General features: G+C 39.1%; 1 protein-coding gene across 1 annotated transcript; it reads left to right on the top strand.

Annotated features, from left to right (window-relative positions):
• The first annotated feature begins 239 nt into the window (after positions 1-239).
• On the top strand, positions 240-22240 carry LOC118801862 (G-protein coupled receptor family C group 6 member A-like). Its single transcript, XM_036562256.1, is given in 12 exon segments — positions 240-433; positions 563-854; positions 3989-4104; positions 4106-4775; positions 5776-5982; positions 6097-6214; positions 10254-10389; positions 10486-10606; positions 10725-10743; positions 12323-12759; positions 12761-13181; positions 22215-22240. Coding segments are annotated over 12 exon segments (2757 nt in total).
• Positions 22241-22294: the final 54 nt, after the last annotated feature.

Here is a 22294-nt window from a genome sequence, read left to right on the forward strand (position 1 = left end):
ACTTGCCAAGATATTTGTATGCAGTGTGAAGCCTATGAACCCTTCTCATTCAGTCTTAATCAGAGGCCTGCTATACCTACCATAACCTACCATAGGCATATTGAGACTGGTTTCTCCTGTTCTGATCTCCCACATGTTATGCTTTCATTCTCCCAGAACATGCCCTTATGTAATATTGAATTAAACTCCACCACAAATTTCCATTCCTTCACTCCAGTTTCAGATAGTGAGTTCTCAATATGAGGTCTCCTTCATGTCTTTTTGTGCTGGGGATGGCTGTAATGTTAGGGTTCTGGGTTCACTGCACCGTTGGCGAGTCCATGTATGGGGCGTATGCCCCCGGGGACATCGTCATTGGGATTCTGAGTTCAGTTCACACCGACATAAAAGATCTTCAGCCTTGGATCCTTCCAGATACGTCTGTCTGTATAAAGTGAGTAAACGGGAGAATTTAGTGACCTTAAATTATCATGAAAACAGTAATTTTCAATTATTACCAATGCTAGTTTACAGTTCCTCATGTTTTTATTACTGTAACTTTCTTTTTTTCTCTTCTTTACAGCTTTGATTTAGTAACATTTGTTAAATTTTTAGCTGTAATTCACACAATCGAAATGATCAATGACTCTGGATTTCTTCCTGGGATTCAGCTTGGATATCTGATGTGTGATCCATGTGGACATGCAACCAAAGCCGTACAGTGTGTTGAGCAAATGCTTTCTATTAATGGGTCATTTACAGTCCTCTCTGACTACTCAAACTTCAGTCCACCTGTGAAGGCATTTCTGGGGGAGAGATATTCTGAGACGTCTATTCCTGTTGCCAGGCTGCTCAGTCTGCATAAGATTCCCCAGGTAATACTGAATAAGAGTCCGAGTTTTTACACCCTGTATTCCAGGGTGATTCAAGAAGATTCATCCGATTTCAAAATGATTCATTACAGAACAATGCCATACATTTTAATTGTTTTAAATTATAATGTAATTTTACAAGTGCTCAATATGACCTGCTCCAGCTGTGCAGACACATCAACACGATCAAATTCATCCCATACTTGATTGAGCATGTCGGGTGTCATTTTCAGACATCATCCAGTGTTGTTGGGAGTGGTGGCACATAAACAGAACGTACCCCCACAAAAAAAAGCCACACGGTGTTAGATCTGGTGCTGCTGGTGACCTTTTTCTTGGAACTGTTGGTATCAGTGATGAATACTCTGAGCTGTTGGAGGTTCACTGCCATCCTGACAGTCAGAAACTCTATGACCCCCTCTTTCAGTTGGTATGTGATTGGTTTCTAGGCACCTCACGGTTCGAAAAATATGGTGCTTGATGTGATATCGGATGAATCTTTTTGAATCACCCCGTATAGTAACAAATTAGTGTATGACATAAAACATAATGGTGTCACACCATTTTGCCATTTTTTTAAATGATAAATGATATAGTATAAATGATAAATGATGTAGTATAAATGATCTTCCTTAGTATAAAGACCAGATTTAGTCTACCTAATGATTTAACAGTTTTTGTTTCCACATTATTGTTGGAAGCAAATCTTGAAACTCTTTTGGCTCAAAGGTGGTTTAAACAACTTAAAGGTCTGTGTGCTGGCAAATGCTGACATCACAACACATGAGAAAATAAGTGGGCTTTGGCTTTATTCCCAAGATGTCGCTAATATTAGCACAAATATTTACATATGGTATTGTTTTCCTGACTCATTTTTAATATATTATGACAGACAGCATTATAATCAATTCATAGTATAAACCCATTTCCAAAAAAGTTGGGATGCTGTGCAAAATGTAAATGAAAACAAAATGCAATGATGTGTAAATCATATATTGAATTGAAAATAGTACAACATACCAAATGCTAAAACTAAGAAATTTTATTGCCCATTTTGAATTTGATGGCAGTAACACATATCGTAGCGTTTGGGAACTGAGGAGATCGACTGTTGTAGTTTAGAATGTGAAATGTTTCCCCATTCTTGTTTCATATAGGATTTCAGCTGCTCAACAATTCAGGGTCTCTTTTGTCGTATTTCTCGTTTTATAAAGTGCCATATGTTATCAGTGGATGACAGGTCTGTACTGCAAGCAGGTCAGTGTAGCACCCTGATTCTTTTACCATAGAGCCATGCTGTTGTAACGTGCAGAATGTGGTTTGACACTGTCTTGCTGAAATAAGCAAGGCCTTTCCTGAACAAGACGTCGTCTGAATGGCAACATATGTTGCCACAACATGCATATATCGTTCAGCATTAATAGTGCCTTCACAGATGTGCCATTCACCCATGCCATGTGCACTAAAGCACCCCTAAACTGTCACAGATGCTGGCTTGTGAACTGTATGCTGATGACAACCCTGATGGTCTTTTGCCCGGAGGACAGAGTGTCAATGATTCCCAAAAAGAATTTCAAATGTTGATTTTTCAGACCACAGAACACTTTTTCACTTCACCTCAGTCCATCTGAAGTGAGCTCTGACCCAGAGAAGGCGGCGATGTTTCTGGGTCCTGTTTATTGATGGTTTCTTACTTGCAGAGTAGAGTTTTATCTTGCTTTTATAGATGCAATGATGAACTGTGTTCACAGACAGTGGTTTTCAGAAGCGTTTCTAATTTCCACTGCAGAATCATGTCTGTTTTTAATGCAGTGCCACCTGAGGGCCCAAAGATCCTGGCTAGCCAATAATGGGGCTGCGTCCCAGTTGTGTACTACACACTAATACTATACAATATATATTGCATGCTAATCTTAATAGTATGAGCTCGACAGGTTAGTACACAAAATATTAACATACTGCACCATTGACGAACCGTTGCTATGACAACGCACATCATAGCAAGCTAGACTCTGAAGGCTAGCTAACAAATTAACGTGCGTTCGCTAACAAATGAAAACATTAGTAAGTATAACACATTTGTTTTTTTACAGAATATTTAAAAAAGTTTGGGATGAACATTTATACACCATTTCTGGTCCCGCTACTATCGCAGCTGCTGTCGCGTCGCCGTTCGCCATTTTTTCAGAATTTTCCAGACGTGAGAAGCTCCTCCCTTTCCGTTTCCCGTTGGATTGTGGGACAATAGTGTCCATCATTACTATACTCAAAAAAACGACTGGTTCTAAGTATGCACTGTGGATTTTTGAGTATACTCAACTTTGACACTTGTGAATATACTACATACTACATACTCAAACACTAGTTAGTATTAGTATTAAGTGCGCAGTTGGGACGCAGTGTGGGTTTCAGCTTTGTCCCTTGCATACAGAGATTTCTCCAGAATCTCTGAACCTTTTAATGCTCTTATGTACCATATATGATGAGTGGTGAACCCCTGCCCATCTGTACTTCTGAAATACTCAGCCTCTCTGGGATGCTCTTTTTATACCCAGTGATGTTACTGACCTGTTGCCAATTAACCGTCAGGTGTTTTTTTAGCATTACAAAACTTGACCAGTCTTTTGTTGCCCCGTCCCACCTTTTTGGAACATGTTGCTGCCATCAAATTCAAAATGGGCATATATTTTTCAAAAAACAATCTTATTTCTCAGGGTCATACTATTTTCAATGAAATATAGGGTTTAAATGATTTGCACATCATTGCATTTTGTTTTCATTTACATTTTTCACAGCGGTCCCAACTTTTTTGGAAATGGGGTTGTACATGCTTGCAAATAATGACTAATACTTTCTGAAATAATGCAGTCTTTTACAACCATAAATCAGAAATTTCCTTTAACTTGCTGGTTATATTCGGTTCTTTGGCAAATCTAGATGTATGTGGATGACTCTTACATTAGAAAAGCTTCTCTGTTCCCTGAATAGATTAGCGATATTAGGAATTTCAACAAGCCAACTTGTACGAAAATTCGCATTAAATCCGGCTAATAATGATACATTCAAAATCATGTTAACTATATTTCAGTTTCCTATTATTTTAATTGTAGTCAAACATTTACATTTTCTCATTACAGGTGAGTTGCACATCTTCTACAACAGCCGTTAGCAACAAGTTACGCTACACATCCTTCTTTCGTGTCATTCCAAGTAGCGAATACCAGACGCAGGCACTGGCAAAGCTCATAAGGCACTAAGTGGGACTGGATTGGGGTTGTGAGCCTTGATGATGATTATGGTAAAGATATCTATGAGCACTTTATGCCACATGCAGAGAAAGAGAGGATATGCTCTGAGTTCCATGAAGTGATACCAAACTACGATAACGTGAAACAGCGCATCAAGCAGGTGGCCAGTATTATCCGAAACTCTGATGCCAAAGTTGTGGTGCTCTTCTTAAGAATTCAGCAGGTAGAGATGCTCTTTGAAGAGATGATTAAGACAAACACTTCTCGAATCTGGATCGCCAGTAACACATGGTCTATGTCTCGCCTCTTAATGAAGATGAAGGGCATAAACAAGGTGGGAGACATTATTGGCACTACCTTCATCACAGGGAACATCCCAGGTTTTGAAGACTACCTCCAGAATCTGAGGCCACGTCCAGGGGCGAGAAATGACCTAATCAGGGAGTACAAACAAATGAGATTTAACTGCAGTCAGCAATCAGAGCATACGTCCCCTTTGGCCTGCAATGTGACAGACCCCCAGGAGGCAAACGATGACTACCTGCTCCATGCTGTGGATGTGACAGAGGCCTACAGTCAGAGAGTGGCAGTGTATGCTGTAGCTCATGCCATGAAGAAACTTCTTCAGTGCAATGACACTGCCTGCTCTGGAGATACCAACTTAATGCCATATGAGGTAAAATTTCTATGTGATAAAAGTTTGAAAAAATGTGTTACTACTTGCTTATTATTGTATTTTTACAGATAGACTTTAATCCTACAAACGCAAACATTCTGCATTTAGTGTACATCTGAAGCAGTAGTTCTGTATGTGGACACCCCTCCTACTTATTGAATTCAGGTGTTTGAGTCATGTGTTTTGCTAACAGGTGGACAAAATTAAGCATATAGGCATGTAATTTCAATAGACAAACACTGGCAGTCCAATGGGTCGTACTGATGAGCTCAGTAACTGTAAATATGGCACTGTCATAGGATGCCACCTCTGCCACAAGTCAGTTTGTAAAATTTCTGCCCCACTAGATCTGCCCTGGACAACTGGAAGTGCTTTTATTGTGAAATGTAAGTTTCTAGGAGCAACAACAGCTCAGCCATGAAGTAGACAGCAAACTGTGAGTTTGCTTTGTGCTAAAGCACACAAAGGCAAGTGTCGGTTGGAGTGGTGTAAAGCATGCTGCCAAGGGTCTCTGGAGCACTAGAAACATGTTCTTTGGAGAGATGAATCACGCTTCACTGAATCACTAGCTTCACTATCTATCTGGTAGATGAATCTGGGTTTGGCGTATGGCAGAGGAACGCTACCTACTGGAATGTGCAGTGCCTACAATAAAGTTTGGTGGAGGAGGAATAATGGTCTCGGGCTGATTTGGAATGTCCATTGTGAGCCAGGCCTTCTTGCCAACATCTGTGCTTGACCCCACAAATGCTCATTTGACTGAATGGGCACAAATTTCCACAGACACACTCCAAAATCTTGAAGAGTGGAGATTGTTATAGCTGTAAAGGGAGGCAACTTCATATTACTGCCCATGGTTTTGGAATGGGATGTCCAACAAGCTCAAATAGGTGTGATGGTCAGGTGTCCACATACGTTTGGCCATACAGTGTATGATATAATGCTATATAATAATAATGAGTTACATAATTCCATTATTCTATGTTTGTACCTTTTTCAGCTTTTGCACATTCTTCGTAAGGTGAACTTCACTTTGGACGATCAAATATACAACTTCCATGAAAATGGTGATTTTGACGATGGCTATGATATCATGATGTGGAAAAAGAACGGTGATGAAAGAATATCTGAAGTGGTGGGAAAATTCCTCATAAAGACTGGGGATGTTGAGATCTATGACTACAAAATTCCATGGACCAACACTACAGTAAGATACAATTAAAAACTCTCTTCAAATCTTTAGTACCTCAGTATGTATACAGCATAAATGTATATCTTCTTGAATGTTCCAACCAAAGAAAAGTACTCTATTTACATCTAGGTGCCCTTATCCAAATGTTCAAAGCCATGTCCCCCTGGCACTGAAAAGAACATAAACAATCTCTCCTGTTGCTATAACTGCACTAACTGCAGTGAAGGATACTACTCTAATGAGTGGGGTAAGTATGTAAAATATGAATATTTGTAAAATCATTCTCTCATACGTGTCAAGCTCCAGGTCCTGGCGAGCCAAAACACTTCAGATTTCAGCATGCTACCTCATTAAACACACCTGATTTAGCTCATCAGCTAATTAACAAGGCTTTCAAGAACTGAATTCAGAGTGTTAGATGAGGGTAAATGCTAACCTCCGCAGCACTTTGGCCCGGAAGGTCCCCAGTTTGACATGCTTGCTCTAGAAGAAAGGCAGTGTTTTTTTAATTACTTTTTTTTTCACTACTGGGAGGTGACTTCACAATACGGTGATGTCACTGCCAGAATCCCCCAGAGTCTGTGAAAGGAAAGATGGCATATTTCATATCTTCCTCTTCTAAACTGGGCAATGCATGTATAAGGTGATGTGAAAATAGTGCGCTCGTGATTCTGTCAAGCTAAATGAGTAAGTTGTAAGTTTTGTAACTCAAAAGATCAATCGGGCAGAAACCTTTTGACACCCCTCATCATTAATAATTATGAAGGAAGTCCATTCTGCAACCTCTGACTAACCACTATTTGTCGTCTAACTGCTAAAAGGCCTAGGGTTTGTTACAGTGTGTGTACACTTACACATTTTCTTGCTGCTGTACTGGATCTGGATCTTGCTGCTTCTGCTGTACTGGATCATTCTGCTCATTGCTGTAGGGCATTTCTATGTCATCATGGAAATGAAGGAACCATACTGAATACACACCAATCAGGCATAACATTATGACCACCTCCTTGTTTCTACGCTCATTGTCCATTTGATCAGCTCCACTTACTATATAGGTGCACTTTGTAGTTCTACAGTTACAGACTGTAGTCCATCTGTTTCTCTGATACTTTGTTAGCCCCGTTTTACCCTGTTCTTCAGTGGTCAGGACCCCCATGGACCCTCACAGACCAGTTACTATTTGGGTGGTGGATCATTCTCAGCACCGCAGTAACACTGACGTGGTGGTGGTGTGTTAGTGTGTGTTGTGCTGGTATGAGTGGATCAGACACAGTAGTGCTGCTGGAGTTTTTAAACACTGTATCCACTCACTGTCCACTCTATTAGACACTCCTACCTTGTCAGTCCACCTTGTAAAGTCAGAGACGATAGCTCATCTGCTGTTGCTGCACAGTTTATGTTGGTCATCCTCTAGCCCTTCATCAGTGATCATAGGACGCTGCCCACAGGACGCTGTTGGCTGGATATTTTAGGTTGGTGGACTATTCTCAGCCCAGCAGTGACACTGAGTTGTTTAAAAACTCCAGCAACACTGCTGTGTCTGATCCACTCAGACCAGCGCAACACACACTAACATACCACCACCACACCCACTGGGGCAGTAAACAGTCTGCTACACTGTTTGCACAAGAGTTTACAGTGAGACTAAAATACAGACACATGCTTTTTGATGCTTTTATCATTTTCAGAATGCATCTGTCATCCACACAAACTAGAACATTTGCTTGTGCAATCCCACTATCAAGCTAGCCAGCTTCCTTAGCAAGTAACCTATGAGCTCTGCATGGTTTAAATTTAGTCTTATCACTTGAACCAATCACAATTATCACAATTTATTTATATTCGGCTAAATTTAGTTTTTTTTACTTTATTTGGTGTCCAAGTTTATATTTGTAGATGTCAACCTAAGGGGTTACTGATCATGAAACCAGTAATACAGACCTTCTCAACAACCTCAACAAGCTGCTAGAGTCATGCTGCTGACAACATTCTATAAGGTCAGGGTTAGGATTAGGGCCAGAGTGAGGGTGAGGTCCAGGTTTTGGGTTGAGATTAAGGTTAGGATTAGGATTAGGATTAGGGCCAGTATGAGGGATAGGATTAAGTTTTGGGTTGAGGTTAAGGTTAGGGTTAGGTTTTAGGTAAGGTTGGGTAAGGTTAGGTTTTGCTTAATGGAAGTAACATTTCAAATCTGCTTCATGTAACATATCAACAATACATCTTCAAGATATTTACCTCAATGTGTTCAGATGCTGCACTGCTATTAATTCACTGATATGTTGTTAATGTGTTACTGATAATCTTAAAATTATCTTATCTTAAAAATTAAGAGTTTATTAATCATCTACAAAGGACCACTCAAAAAAAATGTTAACCTATCCTATAACATAACTGCATAAATATACATTTTGCTCTTATTAAAACACATTTTTATTTAATTTTGTGAATTTTGCAACACTTATAACAGAGTAACACACTTGATCACTGCTGAAAATGAACCATAAATGAATGGTCAACTTTATATCTTTGCAATTTTAAAAATATACAATAGTGGCGTTAGATTGAAAGAAGGAGGGGCCAGCCATGCTCCTCCCCTCAAACTTCAGTTATAACATAACTATATTTTGTGAGTTCAGACCATGCCTTCAACATGTGGTGGTAGTATGAGGGAAAATTGATTGAGAGAGGGGGGAGAACTCAGCTGCCAAGCTGTAACTAGAAGGCCAGATCCCCAAAAGGCTCCAGGATGAACGGCTGTTGAGGTCTAGGACTGAGCGATTATCGCATGAAGAGAAAAGATAGTTCTGAAATAACAACTGTAGCAGCTTGGGTAGAAAACTTCGTAAGACTATACCAGCGGTATATGGAGAAGCTGGATTCAGAATGAGATTGGTCAGACGGTCTAGCATTTGTGTATCTGAGGCATAGTATGGTCCAGTAGAGAAGTTTAGTCTGGGCAGGAAAGAGGTCTAGTAACATGGGCCCCTTGTATGGCATTGGAGTAAGTGGTTGCTATCAAGGATGTAAGAGGGTAAGAAAAATGGAGGAGATTTTATTTGCAGAGTTTGATTTTTGAATTTAATTCTGTGTGGCACAGTGGCATGCTGCTGAACAGACATCCAGGTCTGAACCCTTGATGATCAAGCCAAAGGCGACAGTGGCAAGGAAAAACTCCCAATGAGGAAGAAACCTTGAAAGGAACCAGGACTCAACAGGGGAACCCATCCTCCTCTGATCGACACCGGATTGTGAAGATTGTGTTAAATGTGGCAGACAAAGGGCTTAGAATGATAATAAAGCAGATTACATCCTGAATGAAATTAACATGGAGCAGGAATGGCTGTTGGAGGTAGCCGGTCCATACGAGTGTTGAAGGGCTTGATGACTGAGGCAACTGGATGATTATCTGGCCACTGCGGGACATAGTTTGGCATGGAAAATCCTGTTGGCAACAGCACGGTTGTTCAGTTATAACATTAGATGAGAATCACTTGATCACTTGCTTGGAGTTTAAGCCCCCAAAAACTGATGATGACAAAAGGACATAGCTCCAAGGACTGAGAGCTGAAAGGGAAGAGAGCAAAGGCGACAGCATGAGAGTAGTCAAATCAGCGGTGGCAGAAGAACGGCCCAAGAGACTAGGAGAGCAGCAGGAGAGCAGCAGGATACAGGCAGCATTTTCAAACAAACCAATAATAGTCCAGTCAGAGAGAAAAATAAAGAAATGGAACTGAGTCAATATAAAACCCATCCAAGATGGAGCTGATCTGAGGTGAAACCGAGGTAAGACAGTGATGAGTTGTGGAGCTGACTGTGGTGGAACCGAAGCTAGATGGAGCAGATCTCAGATGGAGCAGATCTGACATGGAGCCAAACTGATTCAGAAAGGAGTTGCAGAGCTGAGGTGCATGGGATCTGATTCGAATTGAAGCCAAGAGGAGACAAATGAGTTGCGGAGCTGTTGTACTGCAGCTGATCTGAGATGGAACAAAGTTGAGTCAAAGTTGAGATGGAGTGGGCCGTGACGGAGCTGGGTTACAGGAGCCAATCTGAGATAGAGTGGGCTGAGATGGAGCCATGTAGTGTCAGAGGGGAGTTTCAGAGCTGGGTTGCAGGAGCGAATCTGAGATGATGCCGATCCAATATGGAGCCAAGTGGACCGAGGAGTCGCAGAGCCGCACGAGCTGAGGGTCAAATAATGGGGCCAAAAGCAGGTTTGTTTACCTCCGTCCAGAGCCGAGACAGAGCGGAATACATCAGCATGGAAGATGCGTTCCGTCCATCAGGGCTCACCGGTAAGCAGTTGCGGTCCAGACAAGGGTGCAGTTTGGATGAAGCTTGTGGAGGCCGAAGGCAGGAGCAGAGGAGCGCGGGCCGTCAAGGCTTCAAGCACCGCATTCTCGTCAGAAGTGCCGGAGCCAGGCAAGGAGACTGCGCGTGGCCAGGGAAACGTCAGCCAGAGCAGCGGGTATGATGAAAATGGATTTCCTTGGGATGCGGACTGGTCTGTATCTGCAGGAGGACCAGGCTGACGGCCGAAGGAAACTCACATGAGAGAATAGAGGTCTGTGCCAGAGTGGCTCGCAGCTGCACCAGCGTCACACAACTGATTGCGAACACGTCGTCACGAGAACGGAAGGTGAGGATGTGAATTTATAGGGCATTAGATTGAAAGAAGGAGGGGTTTCAGCCATGCTCCTCCCCTCAAACTTCAGTTATAACATAACTACATTTCAGCTTAGCTGCTAATTCTGAAGGTTCACGTACCACTCACAGGTATTGGATAATTTTCCTCAGTAAATAAATGACATAGGCTAATATTTTTGTCATATTTGTTTAATTTGGTTCTCTTTAGCTACTTTTATGACTTGTGAAAATCTGAAGAAGTTTTAGGTCAAATGTATTCAGAAATATAGAAAATTCTAAAGGGTTCATAAACTTTTAAGCACCACTGTAGAAGTCAAAAGCATTCTTTATTATATAATAGAACTACTTTTAGTACTACGACTACGTCTGCTTGCCTATAGAACATTTCAGTCAATGGTCTTTAAAGAAGCATTTGGTTCATTCTACAGAAACATCCACTGTTCTATCTCTCCATAAGTGTAAGAAAGGTAACACCAGAGACATTTTAATGAAAAATGCATTTTACAAAATGGCTGCTACAAAGCATCAAACCACATGTTGTCAATCATGGAATATCCACTAAATTATGTGAATATTAATCCATTTGTATTCTATATTTTCACAATTACCTAAGAATAAAGTAGGTCACACCAGTGACGTCAACTAATAGCTTCATATGAAATCATGAGCTAAACGTGAAAAGACACAGTGGACTTACCATGTGCTTTTTTTAAGAGGTCCTCAGAAAATATGTAAACAGAAGTTAAGCGATGTCATCAGTGTGATTTTTATGTAAAATAAGAGATTTTTTGTTATGCGGTAACACCAGTGACATGACTCCTGGGGAAAACTACTTTCATTATATTTTTTATAATATTTATTTGCCATTTGTTTTCTTTATGTCATTTAATCTATATATTCCATAGTCATGTATGGATTATTATAGTTAAAATTGCAGTATTTTTTTTTCTTCCAAATATGGCACTCACCTTTTACACTTGACTGTGGGGACAAGCACTTCTGTGGTGCTTGGAATTCTAAATAATCAAATAAAAACCAATATTGATAAAATAATTTATTGTTTTATTTTAAAATATAAATAAACTGTTACCCTTACATGTTTTTCAAGTGTAACATTTCTGTAAACGCTAAGGACACAAAAATGGATGTTTCTGTAGAATGACCCATTCTTGTAGATCTTTTTACAGCTTAAAGAACCCTCAAGTAATGTAAAGGTTCTGGTAGACCTTTTAACTGATATCAAGTCTTTGCATCATGTGGGTGATCATTACATTTTAAAAGTTTGTTGACTCATGCACATCTTATGCATTAAAACTTTCTTTGGGAAGCCAAAAGTGGTTCATCTATGGCAGGAGTGTTCACTTCTGGTCCTGGAGGGAGCATAGTTTTGTGCTTTCCCTTCTCAAACACATCTGGTTCAACTCACCTGTTAATTGTCAGGTTTTTGGGTGTGTTTTAACAAAGAAAGCACCAAACTCTGCTGGACTGCAGCCCTCCAGAACCAGGAGTGAACACCCCTGTTCCATGTCATCACTGCAAAGAACCCTTTGGTAGCTTTATTTTTAAACTGTGCTTTTTAATCCAAAGATTATACAAATATACATTGGGTAGACACTTGAAACAAAACATTTTTTTTTGTTTTGTTTCAACATGTTTTCATTCCTCACTTGTCTTTGTATGTTTTTTCTTTATTTATTTTTCTCCACAGATCAGGACACTTGTAAACAATGTCCAGAAGGTTCTTGGTCTCTTCCAGGATCGAGGGAGTGGGAGAAATGGAATATTTGGTTTTTGGAGTGGTCTTCAGCTTATTCCATTGTAGTGATGATTGGAACAGTAATAGGTGCACTACTGCTGGTGTTCTCATTTATCTTTTTCATTCTACACAGAGAAAAACCCATCATAAAGGACATCTTAGTCATTTCATGCCTGATGAAATTTGGCCTGATGGTGAGTTTTGGAGGTGTAATACTTTTCTTAGGCAGCCCAAACATCCATCTTTGTAAAGCACAACAGACCATGTATGGTCTTGGGTTCACTCTCTGTGTGTCCTGCATTCTGGTTAAGGCCCTTCACATATTCTTAGAGTTAATGTCCTCTAATCCTGCAAAGCAGCGCAAACTAAGAAAGTTTGATAAGCCCATTTGTCATCATAGGAATCCTCACTGTTATTCAAGCTCTCATCTGTATCTTCTGGATGATATTTGATCCTGTTAATGTTGAGGAGAAACAATCAAAAACTCAGTTACTTACTCTGAACCGTCTGTGCACTCAGGGCTCTCTGTATGGCTTTGGTGTGATGCATGTCTACATTGCTTTACTAGCTGTGCTAAGTTTTGGACTGGCCTTCAAGGGGAGAGATAACGAGACTGATCCTATAGTCTTCAGTATGCTCATCCATCTGTTTGCATGGCTTTGCTTTATTCCAGTCTTTATCACTCAATATGAATCACGTCCCATCGTCCAGATCTCTGGCATTATGGTCTCCAACTATGGAGTCATCTTTTGTCACTTCACCCCAAAATGGTTAAAGATCCTCTCAGACACTGAAAACTTGAAAGCAGCAAGTAAAAATAATAATCCAGTAATTTTTCCTATAAAAGAAACTTTGTCAGACTCTGGAGTGATCTCTAACTTCACAGAGAGCTTAAGGGAGTCCATATCATTACACAGCACAACATCACAAATCCGGTTCAGCTTTGCAGAATCAGAAATATCCAACTGGGATAATAACAGCCTGTATTTGCCCAAAGTCAGTATTGTTTCTGTTAAGCATCGAAGACCAAGAAGTATGAGAACAAAGAGTCTCTAACTTGTTTCATATATTCAACATGCAAGTCAGGAATGTTCTAGCAACTACATCAAAACCATCATAGATAACAGAAGTCAGTTCTTTTCTAGTTTAAAACTCTTTTTAACATATAAGTAGGTGATATCATACCAAAAAAAGGCCAATAAAGTTTAACAGTATGATAAGTTTGATATATCTTTTCTACAAGAATAATGTATATTACACTAACATAATTTTTTCTTTCTGATTACATTATTTTGGTAGTAATTTTGCTAATAATATATTAGTAATAGATTTCAAAATGTTCTTGATATTTTAAAACATTTGAGTGTAAAAATCCAAATACTTTCAAATCTAGGTTTTCTAGATTAAAAGAAGGTTATATAGCATGTGTGCAGATGGCATTTATGTGTTCTTGTAATTTCTCAGCATGCAGTGAGAAACAAAGTCAAATGATAGTGAAGTGATATGGTGAAAGTATATTTATGATAAATAATGGGAGTAGACTCTTAGGTTATTAAATGGTTTATCCTGTATGTCAAGTCAGGGCATAACACAACTGCTTGTTGACAATAGAAGCTTCCATAACAGAAGCAGTGAAATATAAACAGTACTCATTCAGTAAAAGAACACAGCAGTTCAGCAGGTCTTTATATCTGAGAGGTGATTTATTGTATTTTAGACTGAGAGAGAGAGAGAGTGGGAATTAATACAATTTTTTTTACTTTTTGTGGAAGAAGTGAAACTATTGCACTTTGTTTCTTAGACACTAAAACACAATGACCCTTATTCATCAAAATTTGCTTAAAAAAGAGCACCAGTTTCACCACCTTTAGTACAAACAGTTCTGCATCTGATTCATGAAACTATTGTACAACATGGAAATGATGTGCGCAAATGATGCTTCAGTGCATTAAATCAAGCGCCAGCCTATCTCATTTACATATTATTTATGAAGCACGGCCTAATTCATGCAGTTTCAGTAGGGAACCAAAAAAATGACAGCATTCAGCATTTCGAGAGCCAATGGCTGTGTTCATAGGCAGAGTTTGAGGTGGAGTAGTGAGCACACTGCTTCCCCTACTGACCAAACTTTATAGTGTTAAAATTATCAGAACAAAAACCAGAAGAATTAAATTTGAAATAAACAAAACATCTTTGTGTTTTAAGGCATAGAATAATGTGATTTGCAGTGTGATTCTTTTCCTAAAATAGCATATTTAAACGCTGTATTATTGCAGTCTATGAGAGGCTCTGCACTAACTGTGTTTTGCATTGATTATTTTGTGGGCAGAGTCAGTAATATAAAACAAAAGCACAGTGTATTTTTACCAGTGTACATGTAAAGGACTACTACTAATCAACTAATGTACTGGACTGCCATATGCACAAATGATCAATACTACTATTATTTCTGTTTTTTTCTTATTATTGGTATTCTAAATGATCCTGACAATAGTTTTGATTAGTTAGCATGTATCACTTGGTATGGGCTGCATTTTAGATGCTGTACATTGTGGGAAGATAAGTTAGCAGACAGATTTCCTTGGTAGACCCTTGGTAAATTGCTGTAAGTGTGTCTCTTCTGTTGATTCTTTCCTGAATACACAGTCACTTTAATCTGTACATTGTCTGCAGTTTTATTAATCTTTGTAGTTGTTTTACTAAAGTATTACTGCTAACATCTGCACAACTGCTATTGTTGCTGTGGACCAACAGTTGATCTGTTCTCTCTACTGTACTGTGCTTAATTTGTGTAGTTGTGTAGTTATTGTATGCTGTATAGAGCTGTTTATTGTATAGTGTTTGTATATGTTCTCTGTATGCATTACAATTATTGTTACTGTTCTCTGTTAAATATAATACCATTTTCTGAAGAAACTAGATTTCATTCCTCTCTCAACACATCTGTGATGAGAAGAAATGACAGGATGAAGCTGACTTTGACTTTGACTTTGAATGCCGTAACAACCACCAATACGTCGGTAGCATGTTAAGCTGCAGCTCCACTGCGATCTCCTGCCGTAACGCACTTTAGAGGAAGCTGCTTTTTCCTTCTGTGCACAAACCTGTTTAGAAAGCGTGAACAGGTTTTATATGTAATAGAAAAACAGTTAGATTAGAAAATAAAGATCATCAAAGATCACGGCCAACAAATACTGGGTTTTGGCCTCCAGATTCTCTGAATCTTTTAATGTTATTATGTAGTGTAGACGTTGAAAAGCAAAAGTTCTTTGCTATTTCATGTTGAGAAATGTTATTCTTGAACTGTTGCACTATTTGCCTGTGCCGTCTTTCACAGAGTGGTGAACCCCTCCTCATCTTCACTTCTAAAAGACTCCGCCTCTCTGGGATGCCTTTTTATGCCCAATTATGTTACTGACCTCTTGCCAATTAACCACCAGGTGTTTTTTTTTAACATTACACAACTTTACCAGCCTTTTGTTGCCCCTGTCCTAACTTTTTTGGAACATGTTATTGGCATCAAATTCAAATTGGGCATATATTTTAAATATATAAAAAAACAATAAAAAACAATAAAATTTCTCAGTTTCAGCATTTGATATGTTGTCTTTGTATTTTAATAATTTTTACTTAATTTTCTTATTTTTCTGATATTGCTTACTCTTCTGTTAATCCCTTATGCAACAGAATACTAGAAAAGTCCAATATGTCATTCAAGTATATTTTACATTACATAGAGGGGAATGTTATATAGTAGAGCTGCCGCGCATAAATGCTTCATTACCAAGACAAATGACCATCTGAGAGACCAGTGGCATAAAAACCATCAACACTGCTCTACAGAGATGTGAAATAAGGTAATGGGGTCAGAAGAGTCGCCATATTCTCCACAAGTGGGAGAGTGCATGTGCAGAGTACCACAAGTGAACAATCCAATGTCTGAATGCATGACCCCTACAGTGAGGGGGGTCTAGAAGCTCTATTATGCTGTAGGGAACATTTGGCTGGCATTGTTTAGGTCTACTTGTCCACTTAAATGTAAGGGTTAATGCAAATCAATTCAAAGTTATTCTCACTGATTGCTTTTGTTTTATGATGAAAGGTTTGTATCCTGATGGGAGTGGTCACTCTCATCGTGAATATGAAAATGATGTAACTTATGTGCAATGGCCTTTGCAGCCACCAGATCTCAACCCAATCAAGCACCTATGAGAGATTCTGGACTGACTGAAGTTAGACAGTGCTCTTCATCACTATCACCATTACACCAGATGAGGGAATATCTTTTGGAACAATGGCCTTCCATCCCGTCTGTTCTGGCAGCTTGTGGAAGCACAACACCTCACTAAGACTCTTTAATTTGTTTTTATGTAGAGAGCACCATGGTTACTAATAGCTGGGTTAATATAGGATTTTTCTTAAGCATAGACCAGATAACAAATACTATAAATTTAAATTTTTGTTAAATCCTTCCTTTAATATAATGACAGAGTCTGCCAGTAAAAGTTTACTGTAATTAAAAAGGAATATTTACAGTTGCTATTATTCAGCCAACGTATTCATTAAAAATGGCTGACACATTAAGATAAACTATCACCTTTGATATGTTTCTTTTAAACAAGTTACCATAGTTACTTTGCCTGATTTATTACTCTTCCCTCCAGTACACTGTGCAGGTTGCAGTGTGAGTTTCAGTCAGCAGGTGGAGACATCAACTTTAAAACATCACATCAAATTTCCACACTCTGCTCAGTTCTGCTCAGGTCTTTGAAGACAACAGGTGACAATTACAGTTTGTACGTCATACAGTGCCTTCTAGAAGTGTTATCTCCCTTGTTGATCACTAGCTTGAACTTATACAGTTCCTGTTCTCCTGCATTCTTTCTCTCAGTGGCTTCAATTTTTATGCAGTTCTTCACCAAGTTACCCTCAAACACATTCATGACATTGTTTTAACTGGGAAAGTAATAAACAGATAATACATATCATTTTGTGTGCTGTGGGAGGCTGTGATGATACAGAATCTCTGTGTGAGTCTTATACACATGGGGATGTTGTCATTGGATTTTTTGTATCAGTAAAAGATGTTCAGCTTTTTCATTTAATTTTAATTTGAAGCCGTCTTATAAGTCTTTTAGTACACCCACACCTACACTCCTTCAAGTTTGTCTCCAGATACATATTCACGTTCGAGATCGTGTCTGGCCCTGCAAGACTAAACATGTTGATCATGTGGGTTTGCAGTCTGCCTTTTTGGAAACAACCAAGTGAACATACATTGAGGTTGCCATTGTTGACATCATCTGAGGTTGGATTCAGCTTCAGGCCTCCCTGTACTTGCTTATGCAGCAAAACCATTAAATAACAGGTGTACATAGTTGAGGTCACTAAGGGTACCCACTATGCCATAGCAGTGAGAAGTCTCCATCCTCTGCCTCCTAGCCAAGAGCTGAATTTACACAATGTTAACACAATGTTGGTGAAGACTCCCTGATGATCACAGATAGCTGGGGACTGTTTCATAAAGCAGGATATTGATGTAGACAAAGGGTTGTTCTAGCCCCATTGCTGTGCTTCTCTCTCTCTCTCTTTGTCTCTCTCACACACACACACACACACTATGTCACATCAAATCAAGTCAAGAGTCAAGAGCATTAAAGAGGTGTGTGTGTGTGTGTGTGTGTGTGTGTGTGTGTGTGTGTGTGTGAGTGTAAAGTATGTTTGTGAGGGGGTTTTCAGTTCAGTCCTTGTGAGTTTGATTGAGACACAGCCATTTTGTGGGCACATAGGCTACACTTAGCTATATTTAACCCACTGCATTCAAGTTACAAAAATGATTAAGGTAAAGTTTTAAAGTTTCTCAATTACAGCTTTTTCAAAAAGCACTAATAAAAACCCACAGCAAAAATGTAAAAACAAATGAAATGAACCAGAGACAATTATCAAACTGTTTTAAAAGAAGATCTACAAAAAAAGCTGAAAAGACAAAATAGGGGATGTAATAAAAAAATCTTGGATGCTTGCTTTTTTTTCAAAAACAAATTAAATAATTATTTTGAAATAATAATAATAATAATAATAATAATAATAATAATTAATGAGCAACATTTTGCAAAATAGGTATGCAAGTAAAACCTGCCTATTTACAAGACTATTTCTAAATAAAGTTTTTGCCAGTGCGGTTAGTCACTAGAATGAGTTATAATAATAATTATTATTATTATTATTATTATTATTATTATTATTATTATTGTTTTATTTATGTAGCTCGGTCCGTAATCACAAGGTCATATTACAAAATACAGAAACAAAAAAAAGAGGTGTCACTTTATGATAAGACACTAATCATCCAAAGAAACCCCTGAGGCAGTGAAAGAAGAGACGTGCTGTGTGAGCAGGAAATAGAAGTGCAGCGCAGGGATGGGGTGGGGAATTCCAAAGTGTAGACACTACAGCCCTGAAATACCTGTCATTCATCAAGAATAGTCTAGGGCAGTGTTTCTCAACCCTGGTCCTAAAGGCCCACTGCCCTGAACATTTTCTGTTTTCTGCCTTAACACACCCACTTTAACTCAATAATGGAGTGTTAATGAGCTGATTACTTGGATCAGGTGTGCTGGGAGTACAGAAAGAATTAAAAAGTGCAGGGCAGTGGGGCCTTCAGGACCAGGGACGAGAAACACTGCTCTAGTGTATGGGATTGCTAGCAGTCCACTGCCAAAGGACCTGAGGATCACCTCTAAAGGGCTTGCTCACAGAAAGGTATTTCACGAAAGGGTTATGAATACATTTCCTGATGTCTGAGACTTTGTTTTAAGAGAAAGATTTGGTTTAAAATACATTTTTAAAATCTATTCATGATGGAGGAATACATGCAGGATATTATGATGCAAACTAGTGTGGCATTGGCACAGAGGAAGACAGACAGCATAACACATACAGGCAAATGCTCTTAATTGAACAGGCACTTCAACAAACAGTCTCGAAAAAGACTAGGAAATGCTCAGCGACACCCTGACATGAAACACAGGCAGGGGATTATGCTAAATGACATGACACACAAGGAGGGTAGACACTTGTAACCAGTAGTTACACAATAAAGCATATCATCCTCTGAGACAATTACTCTAATAAACACAACTCCAACAACGACAACACATCAGCAACAACAGCAACAGTAAGTGTGCTTTTTGTGGCGCACCCTTAGAGCTTCTTGGCACCGGGGTGGATGCCAAAATAGTTTTTCACCGCTTTTTTTTTTACTATAGTTTACCGCTTGTAGGTTCACTGGTGGTTTTAGATAGCAAATAAAACAGTGATATTTGTGTTGTGTAGTCATGATGACCCCTGGTTCCTATCAGCACCACTGTAAAGAAATCTCTAAAATCACTCATTTCACACCAAACCACTCTGTTTACATCTCAAACACTGAGTTATGGAGAAATTTTGAAAAAATCTTTGGAATTCCACTAATGCATTGAGCACCAAGTGTACAGGAACAAGTGTGAGTGTGCAAATAGATCATCTTTAACGAACTTGTTAGGAATCATAAAGAACATTTTTGGTACGTAATTAATGTATGCCAAGTAAACATTTTTTAATTATTTTGTTTGGAATTGAGCCCTATTTTAAAGTGTTGTGACCTAGGCTGTTCCACTACTTTATGCCTTAACATGTCCTCACTTGTTACTCTGAAGAGAGAGAAAAATGTATTTTTTGCAATATAATGCACTTTCAAATTGAAACTCACTGACTACAGCAGAGCTTTCACTAAAATCCTCCCCTGGATACTGAAGATTGTCCAATGGTGTCTCAGCAACTCTAATGAGGCCTGGCAACAGAATAAACAATATGCCACAATGTTATGAGGGGAAGATTAAAGGGGGGTATCTGGCAATGTGGTAAGAGTTTGGAAGGGGAGGAAGCTTTGACCTATTTCCTAAGACACAGGGGGAGAGGTGTAGAATGTGTGTTAAACAGTGTGGAAGAACATGTGATCTCTTAAAGATCACATGGAACAGCACACCTCCTCGAAAGTTTGTGGCTAAGCTGTATAATGATGCCTTTTGCTGTTATGTGTGGGTTTAGTTTCAATACTTATGCTTTTAGCACAATTAGGCTGCTGAGAAATCAGAATGTTTTGTATATGACCTTCAAATGCAGACTGGAGATTTTTTTCATTCCTTTATGACAATTTGAATATATTGATCCAAAATATTTTAGGAGCTAATCGTCTATAGATATATAAACATAGATGCTGTGTTGGGTCAAATTCTTTATATGAAAGTCTGTCCACTTGATGGCCATCTTGGCAACACCACTGGGCAGTTATTTCCAGTTGTACAAGTCCAGAACCCCTCTCTCTTTGAGTAGGAAAAGAATTTTAAAACCAAAAATGAAAGCCACATTAACATCTTAAAAACATTTGAAATTACTGATAAAATCTGACAAAAACAGCACAGATTTGTGTTATTTGGCTCAATTAATGCACCAAATATATATTTTTTCAGCTTGTTAAGGATACCGCACATCTCCACAATTGGAATGAGGAGGGGCTTAAACAGCAAGCTGATTGGCACTTTTTTATGAAGGGCGGGACTTTGCTCGTAAACAGATGCCATGCTGAGTGTTACTATATTTCAACCAGTAACCGGTCTCCTTTATAGTGTCTCTGATTGGGTCCAACCAGGCACATCCACGGTGCTACCATCTTGGGGTGGTCAATACTGCTGCTGGATGGTATTAAATACAATTACAGAGCGGCAGTTAAAGAAAAGTACTGTTCAAAATCATGATATTTGAAGAATGTAGCACTCAGGAACTTGGATAACATTGTACAACAAGGAGAATACAATGACTGACATTCACAGGCCACTGACCTGCTTTGGGTCGGTGATGGGCTGGAGGTCAGGGAAGCAGCCTTGCGACTGGAAGGTCACCGGTTCGATCTCCTGAGCCGACAGTACGTGACTGAGGTGCCCTTGAGCAAGGCACCTAACCCCCAACGGCTCCCCAGGCGGATAGGGCTGCCCACCGCTCTGGGCAAGTGTGCTCACTGCTCACTAGTGTGTATGTGGTGTTTCACTGCACAGATGGGTTAGATTGTGGAGGTAAGATTTCCCCATTGTGGGACTAATAAGTGTCTCTTAATCTTAATTTATGTTAGCGTGATGTTTATGTACAGATTTGGCCATGTGGTTGAGGAAGCACAGAGAACCCGGCGTGTTGATTGTACAAAGCTAAAGCCGACTTCTTACTAAATTTATTGGTTCCACCTTGAATGGTGCAGCAGTTACATTCCATTTAAGGTGGAACAGAAAATTGGAATAAGAAGAAAGCTTCATGAAGTTAACACTACTTAAGTACTAGCTTCTGATTCACTCCTTATTCGTAGTGTCTGGTTAAGTGAATGACTGTAAACTAAAAGGAGTGTTCACATTGGAATATTTACTGCACAATTAATGTTTCTGCAAGTCATCAAAGGTAAGAGAATATGCATGGTTCATAACCGTTTTTAATGTGTGCTGTGGTGGTGAGCTTTAGCTTCAGATGTTTGTCAGTTCGGGTTCAGCAGGTGGTATGTTTTTTCCTTAACTTTGCTTCTAACTTATAAGTTATATGGTTTTCTTTGGGGTAGACGTTCTGCCGGACACAAGCAAATGCATGCTTTATATGAAAGGTGTTGGGTGGGTTTAAATAAAGTCTGCATTCTTGTAGATGCGTATATAGTCTTGTTATTGTCTTCATAGCTTTTGGTTGGGTAGGATGATGACCTTATTAAACAATTTATGTACATATTGAAATGTGTTGTATTGCATGTTTAATTCTGTTTCTTGTTCTCTAGGTATTAACATAGGCTTTTGCTTCTAGCAGTATCTGAGCTCAGGACTAGCTTTTTCTTTAACCTATTTGCTACTAGCAAAG

This window comes from Colossoma macropomum, unplaced genomic scaffold, assembly GCF_904425465.1.
Source record: "Colossoma macropomum unplaced genomic scaffold, Colossoma_macropomum, whole genome shotgun sequence".
NCBI classification, from domain to species: Eukaryota; Metazoa; Chordata; class Actinopteri; order Characiformes; family Serrasalmidae; genus Colossoma; species Colossoma macropomum.